Genomic DNA, 23,485 nt, shown 5'->3' with positions numbered 1-23,485 from the left:
CCCCAAGGATATAACACTCATGGCTAAAGTGATGGGAAGAAGGGAATTAACTCCCTTATATCCAACCAGATGGTAATAATGGTATTCTTTTCTGAGTAGGTGATTATTGCCTGGTATTCACAGGCATAGCAGAATCAATGTTGGAATGATTCACCTTGGTATCAGAAAGTGTCTCCAGTTTTACTTTATTTTTCCTTGATTTTTCTTGCATCTCTCTCTTTACCCCTTTCTATTAACACTGGAAGGTTTTAAATTAGCACCGCCCTAGTTCATTACATTAGGAATAATCATCCCTAAACCTGAAAGGAATAAGACTCAGTTGACACCTCACTGGTTAGAGTGTTCCCACTGTGTTTCCCAACATGGTGGTTTCTTCAGCATATGAGTCCCAGGAGCCAACTAGATCTGACAGGGAACTGAAGTTTGGGAATGTATCCCTTATATGAGGAAGTAGTAGTTAGGGTTTGTCTGCACTTGAAAGTTCATTCACGTTAAGGTAGAGGTTGAACTTAAGGCAGAATAGCTATTCCTGAAAAGTTCCAATTGTGCCTACACTTAAAAGTTTAGCCAATATAGACGTGTGAGTTAGTAGATGATCATAAGAATGGCCATACTGGGTCAGACCATTGGTCTATCTATCCTGTCTTCCGACAGTGGCCAATGCCAGGTACTTCAGAGGGAATGAAGAGAACAGCCAATCATCAAATGATCCATCTCCTGTTGCCTGTTCTCAGCTTCTGGCAAACAGGCACTAGGGACACTTCAGAGCCTGGTTTTGCATCCCTACCCATCCTGGCTAATAGCCATTGATGGATTTATTCTCCATGAACTTATCTATTTCTTTTTTTAACTCTATTATAGTCTTGGCCTTCACAACATCCTCTGGCAAAGAGTTCCACTGGTTGATTGTACATTGTGTGAACAAATACTTCCTTTGGTTTGTTTTAAACCTGCTGCCTATTAGTTTCATTTGGTGACCCCTAGTTCTTGTTATGAGAAGGAGTAAATAACACATCCTTATTTACTTTCTGCACAACAGTCATGATTTTATAGACCTCTATCATATCCCCCCTTAGTCGTCTCTTTTCCAGGCTGAAAAGTCCCAGTCTTATTAATACTTCCTCATATGGAAGATGCAGTTATGCTTGCAAAAAAGGCCTTTTTTTTCTGGTATAGCTTACTCAGTTCAGGGAACTTGTATAAACTATAGCAGCAAGATAACTCTTTTCCTGGTGTAAGCTGCATCTCCCCTAGAAAAGGTTTGCCAGTAATAGCTCCACTGGCAAACCCTTTCAAGCCTAGACAAGACCTGTTGCTTTTCCAGTAGTATTGCTTTTCCACTTGGGGAACTGGGGGTTCCTCCTTGTAGAAATATTGGAGTGGTGAATGTCATGTCTGAGACAACTTCCTTTTGGGGCCCAAAAGACCTGTACACCCCATTGCAATGACTACAACTTTAAAACAATCTGCTACCTTTTCCCCCCAAACACATAAAGCAAATATTTTTTTCTGGGGTTAGAGTTTGCTATAGTTTTGTCTGAATAAATTATGTCCAAGTTTAATTCCCTGATAGGAGGTTTATGATGGAAATGGTAACACACCTTTCCTTCACAATATAACGATGTTAAGGAGCTATTAATACAACTAGTTTTGGGAAGCTGTCATCAACGTACTCTACTTGTGACTTAGGGTAAGTCTATACTGTGAAAAAAAGGTGTGTTCTGAAGTTAGCTAACCTACATAAACTAACGTGGGTTAAAATAGCAGTGAAGACATGGCAACTCTGCTTTTAACTTGGGTTAGCAGCTCAACTTAAAGCATATAAGGCAGGCGGGGGCTGAAATAGGGCTGTTAACTAAAATTATAACCCGAGTTGCTGTGTCTTCACTGCTTTTTTAACTGAGTTAGCTAACACAGGTTAGCTAACCTGAGTTAAGAATACACCTTTTATTTGCAGTGTAGACATACCCTTAAGGATTAGCTATTAGGGCAGAACCAGCCTTCAGAACCTGTCAGGTTCAAAGACTCCTCAGTGTTTGGGATTTCTTAGAATATTAATACTAATGTCAACTTTAATTTTGTGTCAGGTACGTTTCTACCTCTTTTTTGCAAGGATATTCTTCTAAATGTAATAATTCAAAACCATTATAGACTTCAAAGTACTGCACCAAGGTGTGTAAACACCATTATTCCTACTTTACACATGGGGAATCTGAGGCAAGTGACTTGCTCAAGGTCAGGCAGAAATTTGGTGGCCAAACCAGGAATAGAAATCTCACCTCTTCACTCAAAGTCCACTGCTCTAGTCCCTGCTCATCAAGCTAGAAGCTTTGCCACAGTAACTTTTTCTAATATTTATAGATATTTATCTAATATCACTCCCGAAGATGCCCAGCACTGGCCTTTGGGGTCCAGACTATGACACTTACAGCTGCAGCTCTACTGGTTTTTGGAAGGGTGCAGGGAATCATCTTATTAGCCAGGCCCTAATTCTAAGACAAAGACAATAAAACCCTGATTCCTGTCAGAGAATGATGGTTTACTTTGCTCCCCCTTATGGCCTCTTTTTCAAGAGTCAGTGCTTTAGGAGCATGAAAAAGTAGCGCCCATACAAAAGCTTTTTTCCCACCTGGGAGCATGTTGTAACCAAGATAGAATCATAGAAATGTAGGGCTAGAAAGGAACTTGAGAAGTCATCTAGTCTAGCCCCCTGCATTGAGGCAGATCCATTTAAAGCTAGACCAACCCTGACAGTCCAACCTGTTCTTAAAAACTTCCAATAGATGGAAATTCCACAGCCTCCTTTGGAAGCCTATTCCAGAGCTTAACTGCCCTTGTAGCTTAAACCCATTTCTTTTTGTCTGACCTTCAGTGGACATGGAATACAATTGATCACTGTCCTCTTTATAACAGCCCTTAACATATCTGACATAGACAAAATGAGCGTGAACTATTCTTGTGCAGTGAAACGGTTCTTTAAAAGTTGTTGCAGTAAAGTAACTGAGAAAATAAAGGATGGAACAACATATACTGAAATAGTAAGAAATGTAACCCTTCAGTTTTATATAACCAATTTTTAATCTTTTTTTCCCCTAAGGCCCAGATGCTATTCGTGATTACAGAACAAAGCTCCCTGAGTATACTCGCTACATCGGAGCAACCACTCCAGCACAAGGGGCCACCAGTGACCTTGAGTACTTGTGGCGTACTGCCCCCTGGACAACTTCTATATTGCCCCACAAACATTCCTACCCTGGACAAATTGGCTGGGGAGTAACAGAATTTAGTTATCTCAACAGAGGAAATCTGCTCAGTGGCATGCAGATTAAGGTAACTACTCATACATTTCTCCAGAATTTTATCAGATGCTATCTAGATGGCATTAAAGAGTGTCTTGCTTTGTAATTTTATGCTGTGTGTTTGTAGTGCTGTGGTTAATCAGAGAACAAGATGGAACACATTTATCTGATAAAAAAGGCACCATTTTTTAAGATCATGTACAATCAACATTATTACAACAAATGTATTAAAGTGGTGGTACTTGAAATGATACTAAGCATTCATAAATCTTAGCTTTCATGAAACAAATTAAATGGGAAAGTTGTGTTGTGTAATGAAGACATATGCATTAGAGCTGTGCAAACTATTAACATCTTAAATCAATTGAGTCCATGTGTTTACAAATATCAACCCATGTTCATGAAAGCTTGGGAAACATTTTCAGAAATGGGTCCCTGAAGTTAGACTGTGAAGTCCATGCAGATACCTAAACAAACAGCCTGGTTTTAGACAATGCTGTATGCACAGTACCTATCCATGTTAGCTTTAGACAACCATTTTTGAAAATCTTGGCCTTGATGGATGTGGGCTGAGTTTTAACACCTTTCTGGGAAACTGACCACCCAGAAATATGGAAGGAGGAAGTGACTGGAACAGCTGGGAGGAGCTAACTTTAGGATGGAAGGTTCCCTTAAGGGTTGCAAGGTTCACCTGAGGGTTTGAGTTTGAACTTGAGCTTTAAGGTAAACCTGCAGGTGATGGCCCACTTCCAAATACCGTAAAAAGAACGGTAGGCATGAGTTTCTGAACTCATCTGTGAGCAGAACCCTGCCAGGTTTGCACAGGTCTAGTATGTGCTCACTACCTCTGAGAACTCTGCTGACACTTCGTTGGTGCTTAGCCTCTTGGGGAGCAGAAGTAGAGAAGCTCAAGAGTGTCTTGAGATTCTGTTGTCTACCTCCCCTCTGGGTGCTGAATCTGCAACCTCTGCTTACACCTGAGGTCCCAGCTGAAGTCATTATTGGGACTCTTGACATACGTAAGGATTGCAGGAAAGTGCCCTCAGTGTTTAATTTTTGCAAAAACCTTTAGTTTTTATATACAGATGGCAAAACTGAATGTTTTTATTGAGTAGCTCTGACCAGTTATGCCTGAGGCCCCACTCAGGTCGGGGCACTATCATGCTAGGTGTTGTACAAACATATACGACACACTTCCTGGCCTGAAAAAGCTTTTTTATATCGCTAAGATATAGCTTACAAATGTCTGATAGTGTTTGCACATTACATAACTGCACTCCTAAAAAAAGGCTATGAACATAGTTAAACCCCCCAGATTATCAGTTCTGAGTACAGTATATGAATTCTTACCCCACTCGTGGGGCCCCAGTGTTTTCCCACTCCTCCACTGGATGCAATTTCCTCTCTCCAGTCCTCATTAGTGTGAAAAGGAATAGAAACAAAGGATGGAGGAGCCTGGCCTGATCCTTCTTCCAACATCCTGTGTAGAAAAGCAGGAAGGGGGCAGCTGTCCTGGTTCATCTCTTTCCCACACAGAGGATGACAAGGAGGAAAAGGTGGCCCTCCAACCTTTATCCCCTCTGCACAGTAGCACCATGTATAAATAGCTATAGCTGAAAACATAACAGATTATTTTCCTTGGTGGATGGGTAGGAACTGTTTTTGTTTGAGTTTACCAGCAATGGAAAAGAAAAAGCCCGAGGCATTTCGAGAACTATTAGAGAAGAACAGCAGACTTTGGCTCTAAACTGTTAAAACTTTAGTTTCCATGGGTTGTTCCTTCATAGCTTTGACGCAGGGAACTAAAAGGCACCTGAGGACTCTGAAAACCACATTTGGCCTTAAGGGCATAATTTGGGCACCCTTGCAATACAATGCCCTTTCTAGGTCAAAGTCTGAACCTTCATTGATTGCTTCTCTGCAAAATCTGAGCAGGTGTACATTCCTAGGAAGAATACTGGCATTGATTAATGTCTCATGCTTCTTTGTTCAAACAATATATCCTGCTCAAATGAGTCTGTTAAGAGAAAAAGCTTTGTGAAAGCATAAATGGGTGTGCTTATAAATAAATATTCTCTCTCTCTCCTCTCTCTCTCTTTCACCCCCCCCCACCCGATTTATATATACTGGTATGGACTCATAAATGGGTGGCAGTGGTGGTTGCCACTCAAAAATAAGCAGAAATTAAATAACAATGTGGGACCTAATTCTCTTCATTCTTAGTACTGGGCTCCAGTATGTAGAAACTAAGGTATCTCTTTATTTAGGATCCTGAAATCTTGATTTATTTGGGCATAGAAGCCTTCCTGGCAGCATTGCCCTACAGAAGCAGGAGTAGCTGTATCTCTTTTGGGTACATGTTCAAGCACTCAATTCTTCCTACAAAAGCATCATGTGCAACCACTCAATTCAACCTACAATAATGGGGGGAGGAGACCTAAATCATTTGGGCCAGGAAAAGGATGCATAAAATGCACAATTCACACCTGATCCTGGCATATCACCTCTGCTCTCTGGCCTTGAAGGATCTATGTGGGGTGAACTATTCAAATTTTAGTGGAAACAGAGTTGAGCTGAGCAGTTGCACCCTGCCCTCTTTCACTGCCTCTTTTCCTGTCTGTGACAAAGAGGCTGCTAAATTTAGCCTAACTAGTGTAACAGGTTTATTCCTTTATCAGATAGCCATTAACAGGATGAACATTTTAAGCTTAGATATCAATACACGGCTTTTTTTTTTTAAAACAATTTTCCTATTTTACTTGATACTTCTAAGTCAGCTTCTTCTGGAACTAAAAGGGGAACTAAACTGCTTCCCCCTTATAGAATCAACAACACACATGGAGTCCAGGTCTCTCTCAAATGCCTGACAGTCTTCAAATAATTTCAGCTCCCACATTTCTGATCTGCAGATGTTGCTGTCAATACAAATTTGAAGAAGATCTTTGGACTTTGCTACAAAGTTATAAAAGTAGCTTTTAAAAGCACCTTTACTAGAATCAGACAGCTCCATGGCTATGAGTTTTAGTTTCACTTATATATTATTTATCCTCTCTTGTGTCATAGAAGATAGTAGTTAAATCGGATATACTAACCAGGAGTATAAAACCTCTGTTAGATAAACATATTTTCAGATCTATTGTTCAAAATGGTAATATCTGACTCACAACAGCTCTGCCAGTGTTAGCAACCTAACATTTCTGAAAATAAAAACACATTGTGTTCTGAACAATTGTTGACACTGTAGGTAAGTCTACGAACCCATATTCCTGTTGCCATCCCTGCATCAGATAAATGCGCTCACGATATAGGAAAAAAGCTATACTACTTCTAAATGACCACATTGCTATTTAAAGTTGCTGCTGATCCTTTAAAGCCAAATCTACTGCCAAATTCTGCTCTCAGTTATACCAAGTTAAATTTGCAGTAGTTTCATTATTGTGGATTTACTCCAATGCAACTGAGGGTAGAATTCAGCCCTGAAACGTCATCTTCTTGGCCATGAAGTATTTTATTTCATTTTGCTTTACAAACCTCATGAACTAGGGGGTCACATGCTCTGTAGCCTATGTAGACTGAGCTTATTGCACACATCAGGACCTGCTTGCATTCTACCTCACAAGCTCCTGTGTACCACCCACCCATCCCCCTCTATTTCAGGAACTCCCTGAAATTTCCCGCGATGTCCCCCATGCTAGATATTCTGCATGCCCCTTTTTCTTTCTCCTTCCATATCTGGTTTCCCCATTCTTAAAGTTTGGCTCCCAATGGGAATAGAGAGGAAGAAACAGAAAGAACTTGACCATTCTTCAGTTTGATGGTTGGTGATATTTGTAGATATTGAGCCTGATTCTTTTTTCATGTACACCTATGTAAACACAATTGACTTCAGTGGAGTTACTTCTGGTTTACCTGATGTAAGTGAGACAACTATTCCCTTTGTTTGTATTACTATTCAGAATGACTCTGCTTTGCCATCTGTCTTTTTAATTTTATTCTGGTTTATTTTGTTTTCTATGAATTCCTGTTGCCATAGCAGCTAGGCCTATACAATAAATAAATAAATAAATAAACGTTTAAAACAAGTTTGATACTTTGGTAGGGAGTAGGGCCCTACCAAATTCAGATCCATGACAAATGCATCACGGATCGTGAAATCTGGTCTACCCCTGTGAAATCTAGTCTTTTGTGTGCTTTTACCCTATACTATACACTAAAAATTTCCCTGGGGGAGACCAGCATTTCTCACACTGGGGGTTCTGACCCGAAAGGGAGTTGCAGGGGGGTGTCACAAAGTCATTTTAGGAGGGTCACAGTATTGCCATCCTTACTTCTGCGCTGGACTGGCCGAGAGTGACAGCTGCTGACTGAGGGCCCAGTTCTGCAGGCAGCAGCACAGAAGTAAGGGTGGCAACACCATACCATGCCATCCTTACTTCTGCGCTGCTGCTGGCAGTGGCTCTGCCTTCAGAGATGGGCTCGTGTCCAGCAGCCACCGCTTTCCAACTGCCCAGCTCAGAAGGCAGCGCTGCCACCAGCAGGAGCACAGAAGTAAGCGTAGCAGTACCATGACCCCCTCACAACTCTTTTGGGTCAGGACCCCTACAATTACAAACACTGTGAAATTTCAGATTTAAATAGCTGAAATCATGAAATTTACGATTTTTAAAATCCTATGACTGTGAAATAGACCAAAATAGACCCTGAATTTGGTAGGGCCCTATTCATAAGTTAACAGTAAGTGATGGCAATCTAATTGCCCCTTGCATTACTGTAATCAATGCCTTACTAGATCAACTGTTAATACAAAATAAACAAAACTGAACAAAAATAAGAACTCAACATATTTTTAAAGGGCCTTATGTCAGACCATGAAGCTTGCCAAACTCTGGTTCTGGCAGAGCTCTGAGGGGAGCAAATTCCATCAGTGGAGGCCTCTCACTGGAGAAAAACTACCACTGGCAATCAACCCTTGCAAGATCCCACCCTTGAGCTAACAATACCTCTTTATAGACATTACTTGTGCCCATCACTATGGTGTCTAGGCACCAAATACTTATGAGTCGCTTGTACCAAAAGCTGCTTATCTAAGTAAGACACATATCACATGCCGTAACCTGGTCTAAGCACACCTCAGTAAAGGAAAAACCAGCAATCTAGGGCCTTAGATTATAAACCCTTCAGGAAGAGGATTGTCTTTTCTGTTTACACAGTACCCACCACAATGGGGCCCTGTCCCAACCGGGGCTTTTGGGTGGTACCATAATATTAATATTTTCTGCTACTGCTCCCAACACTAGGTCTGTAGACTTAACTGTTCACATCTTCTAGGAGAGACCACAAAAAAACCCTGGCTCTCTCCAGGTCTCTTCCCCCAAATTTTAGCAAGGATACTGTTTATGTCCTGACCATATTTCCCATCGTGCCTTGCAAAATAGGACTAATTATGGCTATCATAAGGAATTACATTTCCCAGCCAGCCCTGCTCATCTGCTGCTTTGAGAAACTCTAGCAAGGTCAACCAAGAGCTAGCCTGATCCCCTGCCAGTGTGAGGAGTTCCAGCCCTTTCTGTTCACTGATCCCTGGTGATGGGCCATAAAGCCAGGGTCTGCAGGATGGCTGTTGTTTATAAACCCCAGACTGCTTCCCCAAGACTACAGTCCATGCCTTGTGGCTGTGTCTCCTGTCTCAAAGATATTTTTATAGGAAAACTGGGATGGGATGTACTGGGTCAGGGAGCTTCCTTATAAAACTCTGACGACCTGTGTGCCCTATGTTTGCATTTAGTGGCTCCTGAACAGGCCAGCAAAGAGGGTGGCATGGAGAACAGGCTGGGTGCTGGATCTGCAGTTACATGAATCCAGTGGTCCTAACAAGTGGCATATGTGGGGGCAGGTGGATGGGCGAGGGCAGGAGAAGGGAAGCCGGAAGGAAACTACAGCTGCTATGCTGACCCATAGCGTGGAGTAACAGCCTGCACCACACAAGGGTTTTATTGTGGTTTTTGCTTCTCATCCCCTCACACTTCACTTATAGCCTGATACTTGGGTTTTGTGGACCCAGTTCAGCAGGGTACATAAATGCATGTGCCTAACTTTAAGCACGGATTTCCGTGCAACTCCTCTCATGCATAATCCGCTCATATACATTACTGATTCAGAGCCTCTAGATACATCCACAGTTCAATAAAAGACTCGTGGCATGACCACAGCGGGCCCGGGCTGCCTCAGGCTTGCAGAGCTAGGGCTGTGGGGCTAAATATTGCAGTGTAGACACTTCGGCTCAGGCTGGACCCTGGGCTCTGAAACCCTGTGAGGGGAGGTTCTCAGAGCCCATGACTGAGCCCGAATGTCTACACTGCAGTTTTTAGCCCCGCAGCCTGAGCCCTGTGGACCCACATCGATGACTTGGGCTCTGAGACTCAGCGCAGCAGGTTTTTTATTGCAGTGTAGACGTACCCTGTGTAAGAGAAATACAATTTGCCCTTAAAGCTGTCATTCCTGTATCTGCAGACTCACTAATACAGCACAGTATGGGTTCACCTTTAGAAGATCTTTTCTTTGCAGCCATAAAGGATAGAAATGTACCGTATATACTCATTCATAAGCCACATTTTTTTAGTAAAAAAGGGAAGCACCAGAGAAGTGGGTCGGCTTATGAACGAATATAGAGAGGGAGAGGTGGGACACAGCCCCTCCCCACAACAGAGGGAGCAAGGAGAGGCAGCACAGCCAGCAAAGGCAGAAGGGAAGATGCAGAGCCAGAGTCTCTCTGCTTCTGGCCACGCTGCTCTTCTCCCACCCTCCAAAGCAACTGCAGCCGTGCCTCTCGGCCCCGCCCCCCCCAGAGAAGACTGTTTCCGCACCGTGCTGCCCGGCCCAGCCTGCTGGACTGTGCTGTGGCTGTGCCGCCCAATCTGGCCCGCTGGAGTAGGCTGCCCAGCCTGCCGGAGCAGCTCCAGCCAGTTCAGAGACATCCTCCCCTGGCCCTCTCCAGATAAGGTGGGAAGGGATGGGATGGGGAGAGTGTGGGGGTCCCAGGCTAGGGGTGGGGTCATGTGGGGGGTGGTCACAGGGGTTACTCCCAACTCCCAGCTTCTCCCCCCCGCCAAAATTTCCCCACCAGTTGCTGTCCCAGCCCATCAGGGTAAGCAGCTGGCGCGCCCCGGGACACTTTGTTTACTTAAGTTTACCTCCGTGCCTGCAGACTCTCAAGGTAAACAAACCATCTTGGCCCACCAGCGGCTTATCCTGATGGCCTGGGAGCCAAAGTTGCTGACCCGTGAATGATAGGGTCGGCTTATGAACAGGTTATAAAAATTTTCCATTTTTACTTGTCTATCTTGGGGGGGGGGGTGTCAGCTTATAAACAAACTGGCTTATGATCAAGTATATACGGTAACTTTTATTTTTTTAATCATAAGCTTAAATTCTGCAGAAGCAGAGAGGGGCCACAAGGTAAGTGCTGGTTTTTCATTACAACTCCTGAGAGAAAAACAGAGACAGAAGTGAGGCTGGGGAGAGGGAACAGGACAGGAAAGGTAACAGCAAGAGAGGAGGTAAGCTGCAGGGTGTGAGCTGGTAAAAGCATGAAATGAAAACAAGGTAAATTTTGAATTATGGGACTATAGTTCCATCACTACTTAAATTCGGTGGATTAAACAAAGAAGCTGCTCAAAACAAAATAACATGGACAGCAGAATAGGGCAAGGAAGTAAATATGTGGCAAACTAGTTGCTGCTTTAGCAATGACTGGCATTTTCAGTGTTTGACTGCATAACACCTGTAACTGTTGACAAAAACGAATATGACTTAGAAACAGAAAAGCCAAAGAGAAAAAAGAAATATGATGTTTGAACTGTTTGCAATGCACCAAGTTCTGCCCTTAGATAAGCAGCATTACATGAATTCAAATGAGAAACACTTAGATTGGCTTTCCTATTTTAATTTCTACCCTCAGATTTATCAACAGGCATGGTGCATCTAAAGTCCAACTTGAGAGAGATGTGGAGAAGCAAAAATGGGTAACAGTAGAGTGGGGAAAATAGGATGTGGTATTCAAGGTGTGTGTGTGTTGCTGAAAAATGCACACTGTAGGCTATATTGTTGCTTTCCCAATCAAGATACATGTACAAGTAGTATGTGAGACTACCTTATTGAGCCAATTTAAATTTTAAAAATTACTTCCTATAGACCAGAGGTTTCCCTTTTGCCCTGGATTTCTCCTTGACTTGCACATAGTGCCATCTGCTGCCCTGCCCACTTTTTGCCCACATGCTCTCTGAGTTGTTGTGAACTTTTGATCTTTTCAATTTTACAGTCCCCATACAGGACCCTTAGATGTACCAGACATTGCTTCACGCTTATGTACCTTGTTCCATTGCCTGAGATGCTGTAGAAATATAGCCTTACAATTTCAGTTTTATTGTCTTTCTAAAGTCTTCCTCTCTAAATTTTAAGGGGGCCTGAATGCTGCACCCAGGTTGCTCTCACATTTCAAGATGTAGAACCACAGCACTCTTCCTTGGCGTTCAACTCTGTTAATGGACTCTCTCCTCACTCCCACTCTGATTGGAAAGGGGCAGACAAATATAATATCAATTCCCCTTGCCAACATGCTGTGGTTTTTTTTTCTCTTTGACAGACTGGAGAATTCCGTCAGGCTGCTGAAGATGAGATAACTCATCGATACCAGAATCCATGGTAACTATTTATTCATTATTCTAGCAAACGTCCTCTGGTGACTAGCCCACTGTTGCAGAGATGCTTAGATTACCCTGATCTGTGAGAAGACCTGGGACAGGCAGAAGAATGGCATGCTTAACCTTGTAGCAGAATGTACTGGACAACTATATCTATTGTTACCAAAGAGATTCCATGAGTATCTACTGCTGTGGGAAACCCCCAGCAATAGAGCTGTAGTGACAGTGGCTAAAAGGCAGGATTTATAGTTAACCATTTAATTGATATGTTATAATAAATTAATAGCACTATTACATAAATAGAACCAAAATAAAAATGTTAGAACTTAGGGAATACCCTTTGGGACTCATAAATGCCATTGCCAAATGAAAATCCTACTTTTTCAGGTTACCGATCACTTTTCAGACAGTCCCTAATTTTCCCTTGGTTTATAGGGTCTGTCACATTGATTGGTGCACCATGAGCCAAGTCTGTGCTTTCTAAGCATGATTTATTATTAATGATAATAATATGAGGGGGAGAAAGAGATTGAGGAGATCTGGGGAGGGGAGGAGAGTGAGGAGATTTGTAGAGTTCTTTCTCAAGAATAACATAAGAACGGCCATACTGGGTCAGACCAAAGGTCCATCTAGCCCAGTATCCTGTCTTCCGCTAGTGCCAGGTGCCCCAGTAGGAATGAACAGAATCATCAAGTGAACCATCCCCTGTCGCTCATTCCCAGCTTCTGGCAAACAGAGGCTAGGGACACCATTCCTGCCCATCCTGGCTAATAGCCATTGATGGACCTATCCTCCATGAATTTATATAGTTCTTTTTTGAACCCTGTTATAGTCTTGGCCTTCACAACATCGTCTCACAAGGAGTTCCACAGGTTGACTGTGCATTGTGTGAAGAAACAACTCCCAGCATTATAAAACTATTCCTATTAGAATGAGGGCTAGGTTGTCACATTATGATCTATTCTGAAAAAGGGGCAGTGTCTAGTTATGTTGTCCTGGGAGCAGCTTATGAATCAGACTATGACTCGGAGTTGCAATTTGCTTCCAAGTTTGCCTGCCTGCTCCAGGGAGGAGCTAAACTGCACCGGACCTACCCCTGGCACAGTGCCTTCTTCACTGACACAGTGCTGGCATGCGGAGGGCAAGCCAATGCTCTCCTCTATGCTCTGTCCCATTTTTTCCCTCTCCTCTCCCAGCCACCTATGTACACATGGTGGGGGAAGTAATGATTCTCTGGAGACTACTTTCCCTCCTGTGCCCATGGTATAGGTAGGCCATACAACAGAGTCAGGAAGTACCTTAGTTACCCTTACTCCCTTTTGTGGCCACAGAGAGTTGATCATCTACTAGCCCTGAGTGGCTTCAGTTTCTTATGTTGTCCTATAAATCATAGGTATAAACCCATATCTGTAATTGCTTATTTGGGTTAATACAGTGGAATTCTGTTGAGGTTGCTTTATTCTGGTGACAGGTTATAAAATAAACAGCTTCTTCATTACATTTTCCAAATGCTGGGAGCTAATGAAACATTCCGAGTTCAGTGTAGGAGGACAGCCAAAGCAGTATCTTTCAAGAAGGCTTAGAATGCTTGTCCATCTTTCAATGCATTCATAAAACATTCATAAGCCATTCATATTATCAAGATTTTTTAAAGTAATCCTTGTGTACAATGATTGTATAGGGATTAATACAGGGCTTGCCATAAAGGACATACTATATTTACTTTTACCAGAGAAAGGTGGATGGGAAGGCAGAGTGACCTGAGTTTAAACACAATTAAATGTGTGCAATCAGCTAATGGAATGTCTCACAAAAGGATGCACTATTAGATAATTAAGTTATTTTATCTAGTATGCTGCAGATCTTTAAAGCATGAACAAATTTTAAAGGAACTGCATAAAATATTCAGAGGATTTAATTATTACCACTGGATCTTTTGCATATAGCTTCATTGCTGAACTTGTAATAGTGCCGACTCTCTATAATCAATACAAGGTTATTACAGGCATTTCTAAGCAAAAAAAAAAAAACCCAAAAAACAGTGAAATTAATCAGTGCCAGGATAATACTTAGATTATTTCTAGTTATTTCAAACACAAAGTGTTCTGAGATCTCTTGCAGTATCCATTTTATATTTAGTATATTGGTTAGAAAAGGGTCAGGCCTGTTCACTGGTGTCTTCCAGTTCCACTTTTCCAGCAAAACTATTAGAAATGTAAAATAGAATAATCAGCTTTAATCCTTGACAATATTGATATCACAGTATTATTCAGGGTAATATCTCTGCGACTTTTATATAGTTTTCCAATAGCATGATGCAAATTCCATTCATAGCAAGTGTAGTCCACTATCTATCATTGCTATAGACTTTGTCTCTTTTTTGCTGACTCTTCCTAAATTACACTACTCAATAGAATAGCATATCAGAAATTCTTTCTGAAAGGGTAAATTGGTATTTGGAAGAGAATCTGAAGTCTCCAGTCATAGCAGGAAGTAGAAGAAATGACAACAGGAAGGCTGCATTTCAACTGGAGAAAAGTGCCTGAGTTGCAGATTTCTGATTCAAATTTGGATTCATATCTGAAGTTTCCCAAAGGTTTAAAGGGTGATCAGCTCTGATGTCTTGGTTGCAGCCCATGAAGGGAAGTAGATAATATATGTATATTGCAATATCTGGAATAGATTATACATGAATATAATGAAACCACTAGCTCATTACTCAGTGTCTTCCCTGAAATCTAAATAAAATAGAGGGGGAAGGATGTAGCCAAAGGAGAATTCTGTATTGCCTAGCCCAACATTTAACCAGTAGCAGTCTCACAATGTAGCATACAGGAAATGGTAGTAACCCTCAAGAGTCTTAGGGGGATCTAGGCTGGGAGTAGAGCAAGTTGTGGAAAAATAATTCCACAGACACCTTTAAAGAGAACAATTTCCCTTTCCCCCCAGTTTTGTCAAATTTCCTTGGAAAATGTCAACTTTTCACCCCCCAAAAAGTGAAACATTTCCCATCAAAAACAGTTTTGACAAAATATTTTGACCTGACCTACTTGGGAGAGAAAGCCAGAGGTTTATGTGAATAGAAGCAGCTGCCCAGAGACAGCAGCCTGGCAGCTGGTTGCAGAGGGAAAGCTGCATGGCAGACAGCCTGACTGATGCGACTGAAAAACCAAGAGCTGTGCATAGGCACACCCAGTTGTTGGCAGAGGGCCTGCAATAGCAGCAGCAGGAAGAGGATACAGCTTAGCAAGCTGAAGGCATGGAACATGTGGATGGCATATGGACAGTGCTGAGAGGCCACATCAAGACCTGAACCCTGGCTGAGCACTCTTTCCGAGATCCAGAAAAGCACTTAAGAACACTCTTAACTTTAAGCATGTGAGTAAACTAGGGCTGTCAAGTTTTTTACAACTATGATTAATCATGATTAATTTTTTTTAATTGCACTGTTAAACCATAATGGAATAACAATGTACATTTATTATAAATATTTTTGGATGTTTTTCTACATTTTCAAATGTTTTGATTTCAGTTACAACACGGAAAGAAAGTGAGCACTCTACACTTTGTAATATTTGTTATTATAAATATGTGCATTGTAAAAAAGAAACAAAAGATAGTGCAATCTACAAGTCAAAGCATGAAGGGGCATACGAATGTTTAGCATATCTGGCACGTAAATACCTTGCAATGCCAGCTACAACAGTGCCATGCAAACACCTGTTCTCTCTTTCAAGTGAGATCGTAAATAAGAAGTGGGCAACATTATCTCCTTTAAATGTAAATAAACTTGTTTGTCTTAGTGATTGACTGAACAAGAAGTAGGACTGAATGGACTTGTAGGCTCTAAAGTTTTACAGTGTTTTGTTTTTGAGGGCAGTTATGTAAAAAATAATAATTCTACATTTGTAAGTGCACTTTCATGATAGAGATTGCACTATGGTACTTATGAGGCGAATTGAAAAATAATATTTCTTTTTTACAGTGCAAATATTTGTAATAAAAATAAGATAGAGTGAGCACTGTAGACTTTGTATTCTGTATTGTTTAAATCAATATATTGGAAAATGTAGTAAAACCTCCAAAATATTTCTAATAAATTTAAATTGGTATTATTAACAGTGTGATTAAAACTGCGATTAATCACTATTAAATTTTTTAATTGAGTTAATTTGTTTTCAGTTATTTACTTGAGTTAACTGAGATTAATTGATAGCTCTAGAGTAAATCCATTTCCCCCCCCCACTACTTAAATTTAAGCATATGCTTTTCTCATTAGGTCTGGAATGCTCAGCTCTTTGCACAATCAACCCATGCATGAGTAAAAGTATTTCTAAATGCATTTCTAAATGTATTAGTACCTTGAATGTTTTGCAAAGGCATAGATATTATTGCTATGGAAACTGTCTCTACATCTGTAAGAAGAGGAACTCCTTGTAGCTTGAAAGCTTGTCTCTTTCACCAATAGAAGTTGTTCCAATGAAAGATGTTACCTCACCCACCTTGTCTCTCTTATATTCTGGGTCCAACTGTTTGGTGGCCAGTGAAGATGTTTCTGCATGAGTATAAAATGATGAGGCACACAGAAGGCATGCTAGATATCTTCAAGGAGGAAGTGTTTCAAAAGTTGTAGGAGGTGCACTAGCTCAGCATACTGGGTATGGTACCTGTGAAGTTAGAAATACTCTTAACCATAGCCAAAAGAAAAGCAGAACCCTTCTGTTTTATTCTTGCCTTCAATTTTTTCTTTGACGGTAACAAGTCACTTTTTGCTTTGTGGAAATGTGATTTGCATAAAATGGAAAAATTTCCACTTGTCATATATTCATGATTTTCCTTTGTGGTGGATTTCATTAGTTTCGTTGCATAAAGCCACCCACCCCTTTTATTTTCCTTGGGGTGCAGAAGACTTGGCAAAAATGGTGAAATTTGTTTGTGGACAAATTCACATCTCCCCTCTCCACATGTCCATCTGAAAAACAGCATTTGCTAGTAGAAATAGTACATCTTTGCCCTGTATAGTCATGTAAACCTTTGTTTTAATATGTGAATACTCACAAAAGTATTGCAAAGCCCTGTATCTCTTAGCACTGCATGGACATGCCTAATCGGACTGACTTGATCACCAATTACTGTAGTCTTCTATTGGATTCTTTGAATCTATGCTTCAACATTACTGTGTATTATTGTTTATATTTTTAGATAGCCTAAGAAATATGTAAATCTTTTATTTTAACATGAATTTCCATAGAGTTAATTTTTGTTCTGGAGGAGAGGGCAAATTTCTTATATGCTTCTCAGATTTATGTCACTTGTAAAAGTTAAGCTCCTGCTCTTGTTTACACTGATGTAAATTCAGAGTAACTTTATTGAATTAAGTGGCTTTCCTCTGAAGTTTCACTCATATAAATGAGCTCACAGTCTGGCCTAGCTTTCATTCCACCAAAACCAAATATTATAAGTGTAAGATCATATATAGGCATTCAGACTTTTGGGAACTTAAGATGAAGCAAAAAGTAAAAGTAGGAGGGTGTTGTTAAAAGCTTGGAAAGAATTGAGCTGCAGCACACACAGAAAATCCCACAAGTTCAATCTTCATTATGGATGTGGTGACACACTCTTTGCTGTCTTCAAATGAGTATATTCCATAAAGGACTGCAACATGAACCAGTAGTTAAACTAGCACAGATGTTGCTGGCAATATTTGAAAGATATTTACTTCATGTTATTAGTGATTAAATTTGTGATTTTGTAAGGGGAGTCCTCCTCATGATTTCCCACAAGACATAATGTTTGTCTAGTTGGAAAGAGCAAATGACTACATTGTAGGCAGGTTTTGTAACCTAAATATTTCAGACTGACGTCATAATTACTTGGCCCAAGTAGGCCTCTTCCCATGCCTTACATCCTTCCTCCCCTCTATCCTTGAACCCTTAGCTTTTCAGAGTGAATGCCATTGGGACTTTCAGGGATGATCTAGCCCTGCCTTCCCTCTGTAGTTTCCAGAGCTCAGCTTGCGGTATTGCTTCCTTTATATTACTTTAGAGACCTTCTCTTTGCAACCTGAAGTAGGAGTGGTATGACCACCAGACTCTCAAGGTAACAGATGTGGGGATTTCCTACACACAGACGTGCACTGGTTTAATTAAACTGAGTCAGTTACTCTGATGAAAACCTCTGTGTGGACACACTTATATTGGTTTAAAAAGTGGTTTAGCTTGCTCATGTAAAGTTAGGGTTAAACTGAGGTAAGCATGTCTCTACTCAAAGAAGGATTAATTTAACTAGCTTGCTTTAGAAGTCACTTTGGTTAAGCTGATGCAACTTTGTATATAGACCAGCCTTCGTAGGTGAAGGAGAGTGTTAGCAGCTGCAGCTTGCATCACTCTCTCATAAGCCTCCTTTACCTTTTCAGAATGAAAAAATAGGGTATCCCATATTACAGTAAAAGCCAGGCATACAGGAAAGAAATTTCTCCATGTCCTCACTCCCTGTACTATATTTCTACTCCATAATATTAATTCAAGTTGCTCTTTATTTATTAATTTCCCTACTCCAAGTTTCACCATAAGTCTTGCTCCCCTCTGTAACAGTAACCGTTGGACTCAGTGGCTATTGATCCCTGTCAGGTGACAGAGATTTGACCTCTTGGAACAAATAGATCATTTAGTGTGACTGAGGCCAGGCAATAAAGCTCCATCTCTTTCCAACAGTCCTGTTTCACACCCTCACATCGTTGCCCTTTTCTTGGCTTTCTAGACTTTGGTCTGCTCTGTCCTTCCCCTCCCATCTTCTCCTTCCTCAGTTTACCTTCTGCTAGTTTTTCCTCCAATCTTTTCTCCCCCTGCTCTTCAATCTATACCCTCTTTTCTTGTCTGTCATGTTTTGCCTTCCGACCCCAGATGTCCTGCTGTCCTGGCCATAAGTGGGCTAGAGCTAGCCTGAAGAGCAGGCACCAAAGTCTTCACACCACCTCTCAGCTGTTCATAGGTTTATCGGGGACTCAAGGCACATTTGGGGCCTGATGCACAACTGAGGTGGTTGGCAGTGGAGAAGAGTTGTTGTAGGGAGAGTTGCCTCATTGTAGTGTTCGAGTGTCCAGGGAAAAGGGGCTTAGACAGGAAGACTGGCTTGTTTTCTTCTCCTTCCTATTTAAGGATGAAAATAGGCCAGGAGCAGCACCTGAGCTGGGCTGCGGGTTACTAGCGCTCTGGCAAGTGTGCAAGCCTTTCTAGGAACACTATAATCTCAGCCACTCAAGTGTTGAAGGGGTTGACTGCTATGCGTTTCTTGCAGGAGATTTCTCTAGTACCAGGCCAGTGCTTCTGTTATACTGTTGTCAGATTTTAGTTCTCTTGGCAAAGGGCATAGAGAAACTGATTCTGCTCTTACCCTTGTGTAATTCTGTCAATGTCAGTGGAGTTACTGCAAATTTACATTGGCACAAGTGTCAGAATGAAGTCCATCAATGCTTAAATATTGATATTTTATTTAGCATGTTACATAATTGCACATGCTGTGCTGTAATCAATAGAGTAGTCAGGGAAAAAAAAAAGCAGAGGCTTGATTTATACACAAATTGAGTCTTATGTTGTATCCTTCCTCTGTACTTAGTCTTGTCCATACAACCTTCTCCAGAGCAACATGTTTTATTCATATGTATCTCTGCAACAAGGGTCAGATGATAAAATGTCATCTTTACAGCCTGTGAGAGCTCAAAAATCTCTATAACTTGCTGAAATAATAGGCCGATAACACTCCACTTTCTCTTTCATCATTCATCAGGATTTTCTACATCAGACATTCTGTAGAGTGTGCCTGTCTCTTGTCATGCTGCATGCGGCAGATTGGCTGTGTAACTGTCAGAACAGGGCCAACTATCTCTGCCAGCAAAGTCCATTGAGATTGGAAAACATGACAGTAAGAGAGGCAACCACAGAATGATGTTTTTACTAACAAAATTGGAAATTAATATTTCTCTTTTCTATAGCACTCTCCATGAGAAGATCTGTAAGTGCTTTACACATATTAAGTTTCAGTCCCACTCTCATGAGTGTCATCCTTATTTTAAATTAATTGTCCATGGCCACACAGAAAGGCTATAGCGGAGCAAGGAATAGATCTCAGCTCCTGATCACCAGTTGATTTTTAACCAAAAGACCATCCCTCTTCCTCATTGCCTCTAAATTAAATGCTAAACATTAGTGTAAGAAATAGTTAATTGTGACTCCGACATACCATTACCAGATTGTAGCTGGCCCTTGCATTAATGTACCAGCATCCTCTATCCCCTTGCAACTGTTTCCTTATGCAGAGGCCAGTCACCCTTGCAGCTTTTGCTAGCCCTCCTTTCAGTACAAACCACTGCAGAGAGGATAGGGCAGAGGCAGAGCCCCCTTTGAACCAGCTAACTGAGCTGGCCAGTAATAGGGGTGTGAACATTGGACCCTCCTGAAAGGGTGCAGGGGGTGAGCTTCCTCAGCATGCTAAATAGCTCAGGGAGTCATTGTGTCTCCCCAAATCGCCATGCTCCCTGGACCTCTCGCTGTGTAGAGTGGCTCTGCACCACCTCATATGCAGGACTGTGCTTTAATGGCACAGTCCAGCCCAAACTACTCTAAGCCACAAGATGTCAACTATAGCTAGAATTGGAAAGTAAAAAAAGATTTCAAGATGTGTTCCCCCTCCCCATCAGACAAGGAGCTTGGCGACAACAGTAATGTATATCATACAGCGTTTGCAAGTGCACAGTTCCTTTAACCTCTCTGTGACTCAGTTGCCCTTAGGGTCATCTTGGAAGAACAGGGATGACACTCAGACCAGCTATGCCCACATCCACAGCGTAGTTGGGTGTTTGATTATTATTTCACTACTGTTGACTTCAGCAGATATTAGGCATCAGAGTTAACGCCTACTTGAGGATGAATGGAGTTAATTTGCAGCTCTGAGCTACTGTGCTTGCATACACTCCACGTAATTCTCAGTGGCATTTGTTTCTTCCTTCAGCTGACAGTAGTGCATTGGTTCACATTTGGAAGATTTCCTTTATCAACTATGAGGCCTAAACTAGTTTTAAAAAACATTAATGGAAAAGGATGATTTTTGTGTCCTTTACAGATCCTCATCTATTTAAAACTGAGTTTTTTCCCCTCCTTGTGTTTCCCCTTCGTTTTAGAAATATGAGGAATTACAATTGCTGACTTCCTATGGACTAGGGAAAAATAAGGCCCTCAAAATAGGCAGAATCCCAAGATGCAGCTTAGCCCTCTTTTGAAGGAAAGGTACTAGACGAAGAAAACTTCTTTGTGAAAGAGCTAACTACCTGATAGGAATTTGAGTTGAACAGGTCTGTAATACTGAAACAAAAAGTTTAAACAATCTGACTTAACATCTCTTTCCTTTCAAACTGAGAACTGGAAAATTGAGAACTGTGAATTCAGAGAGTTACAACTTAGGTTTCTGTCTCTTGTGATGTTACTAACATTATTCCAGAGACACCTGTAGCAAAAAATAGGGATGTTTAGACTGGATATTTCTAATAATTTTTTTAAAAATTATATGTAAAAACATTCAAAAGCCATAGAGGCCATAATTATTTTTTTAAGGTGACTCCAAAACAAAAATGTTAAAATTGTCGTTTCTTTCATAAAAAATGGCATTGTGGGATCCCACATTAATAGCCTTTAATTTCCAAATCAAGTGTGCTCAGTTTTTAAGTGAAAAGATTATTTTTCTAATTGCCAGTAATAAACATTCTGCAATTAAATTCAGTTTTCAGTAACACTTGTGCATATCCAGGGTCATCAACAGGTTTGCACAGGGATAGGCGATACTTAAAATTGTTTGCTAACACATGTGAAGGAATGGAAACTAGCTCCTTCCCTATTAGCTGTGTTGACTCTGCAGGGCTCTTTTTTTTTTTTTAAAACAAGTTAAAATTTATATTAAATCACTGAAGCAAGCAGACACTACAGAATACATATGAGTGAATCTGTTGACTAATAGGATGCCAATTTTACAATAGAATTGTGCCTTCAGTTCTGCAGAAACTGATTGGGTCACCAGAAAAACGCCAATACTTTCTACCAAAAACAACCAAAAAAAACCCCAAAACCCCACCACAACTCACACCATTGGCTTTATCTAATCCCTAGCTGGCCTGTTTGTAAAACAGATTAATATTATTGAACTACCTCCACAGGGTGTTTTTGAGATTCAATTAATATTTGCAAATGCTTTGACATACTCCGCTGCGAGTGACAAATATGGTACTGTGTATATAAAACAAATCTTACTAAAAGTGATGGTAAACAGTCACTCATAACACAAGTTAAGTCCCATGAAAATGGGGAATGTATCATTCATATACTTCTAAAAATAAAATACCTAATCATCTTTAAAAAAATCCTTTTCTCTTTTCAGTAGGAAAGTGTTTTTCCCTCTACTTTGATAGCTCACATGTTCCTGTACACCATTTTGCAGTGTTTAGATTCTTCCAACATACTTCCATTTCTTGAATATCTTGGGTTTCCCATCCACCTTCCTATTGTTCTATTCCCAGAGAGAGTTTAAGGGGCATCTCCATAACATATATCTGAGATTTGCATTCTTTTCTCCACATTACCAACATGTCATATTTTGTCACTTCTGCCTGCATTCTGGACAGTTTCCAACTGGACAGTTTCCAACACGTTTCAAAGAATTTCCTGTTGGACTTTCAGCCTTAAAGAGGTGGATTTATTGCACAACTTGATCCACAACCTAATATTTAATAGAACAGTTCAAATCTCTGCTCCTTGTCTCTGGTATGCAGTGTTGTAGCCATGTCGGTCCCAGGATATTAGAAACACAAGGGGGATGAGGTAATATCTTTTATTGGACCAACTTCTGTTGGTGAGAGAGAAACTTCTGAGCTGACGCAGAGCTCATAGTTAATGAGAGAAAAGAATTTTGTAGATAGAAAAGACTAAAATTTACAAAATTCAATGATGTCCAAGCAAAGGGAGGGATGCTCATCAGCATGGACTGGGCGGGAATGTTACACTACTATAATATTCATTCTTTACAGCTTTGTCTTAGTAATAGGTGAAATGTATTTAATTTAGAGAGAAAGAATCAGTCTTTATCATCCCAGGTAGTGACATCTATAGGTAAGGATTCTAAATACTTTCCATTATAAGGCCCTGTTTTCAGTTCTTATAAATTGGCCAAACTTAAACCTTTCAAGTTGAAATTTTCAATGCCAGATGTCTGTCTCAAACTGTTTTTTTAAGTTTCAGCTAAAATAGTTCTGATGTTTCTCAGACTGAGGTTGGGGAAGAACACTTTTACCCATGTTAAAAAGAATTCTTAACAGTTTTACTGAGAAGCTCTAGCAGCTCCATGCTTTGGAGAAGGGACTTGAAATTTGGCAATGGGTAGTGATGGTTTTCAGGATGTGCTTTTTGACGTTCCTCTGAAAATCTGCCTTAAACATTTGACCAAGTT

General features: G+C 40.8%; 1 protein-coding gene across 3 annotated transcripts in view; it reads left to right on the top strand.

The window, feature by feature from the left end:
* Positions 1 to 23,485, top strand: part of C5H4orf45 (chromosome 5 C4orf45 homolog) — a 108,883-nt gene that overhangs the window by 10,257 nt on the left and 75,141 nt on the right. For all 3 annotated transcript variants that reach the window (XM_045019483.1, XM_045019482.1, XM_045019481.1), the window contains exons 2-3: positions 3,098 to 3,330; positions 11,941 to 11,999. In XM_045019483.1, the coding sequence (XP_044875418.1) occupies positions 3,098 to 3,330; positions 11,941 to 11,999 (292 nt within the window). The remainder of the gene's footprint in view (positions 1 to 3,097; positions 3,331 to 11,940; positions 12,000 to 23,485) is intronic.

Source organism: Mauremys mutica, chromosome 5, assembly GCF_020497125.1.
Source record: "Mauremys mutica isolate MM-2020 ecotype Southern chromosome 5, ASM2049712v1, whole genome shotgun sequence".
Taxonomy (NCBI): Eukaryota; Metazoa; Chordata; order Testudines; family Geoemydidae; genus Mauremys; species Mauremys mutica.
This window is presented reverse-complemented; position numbering and strand designations above follow the sequence as displayed.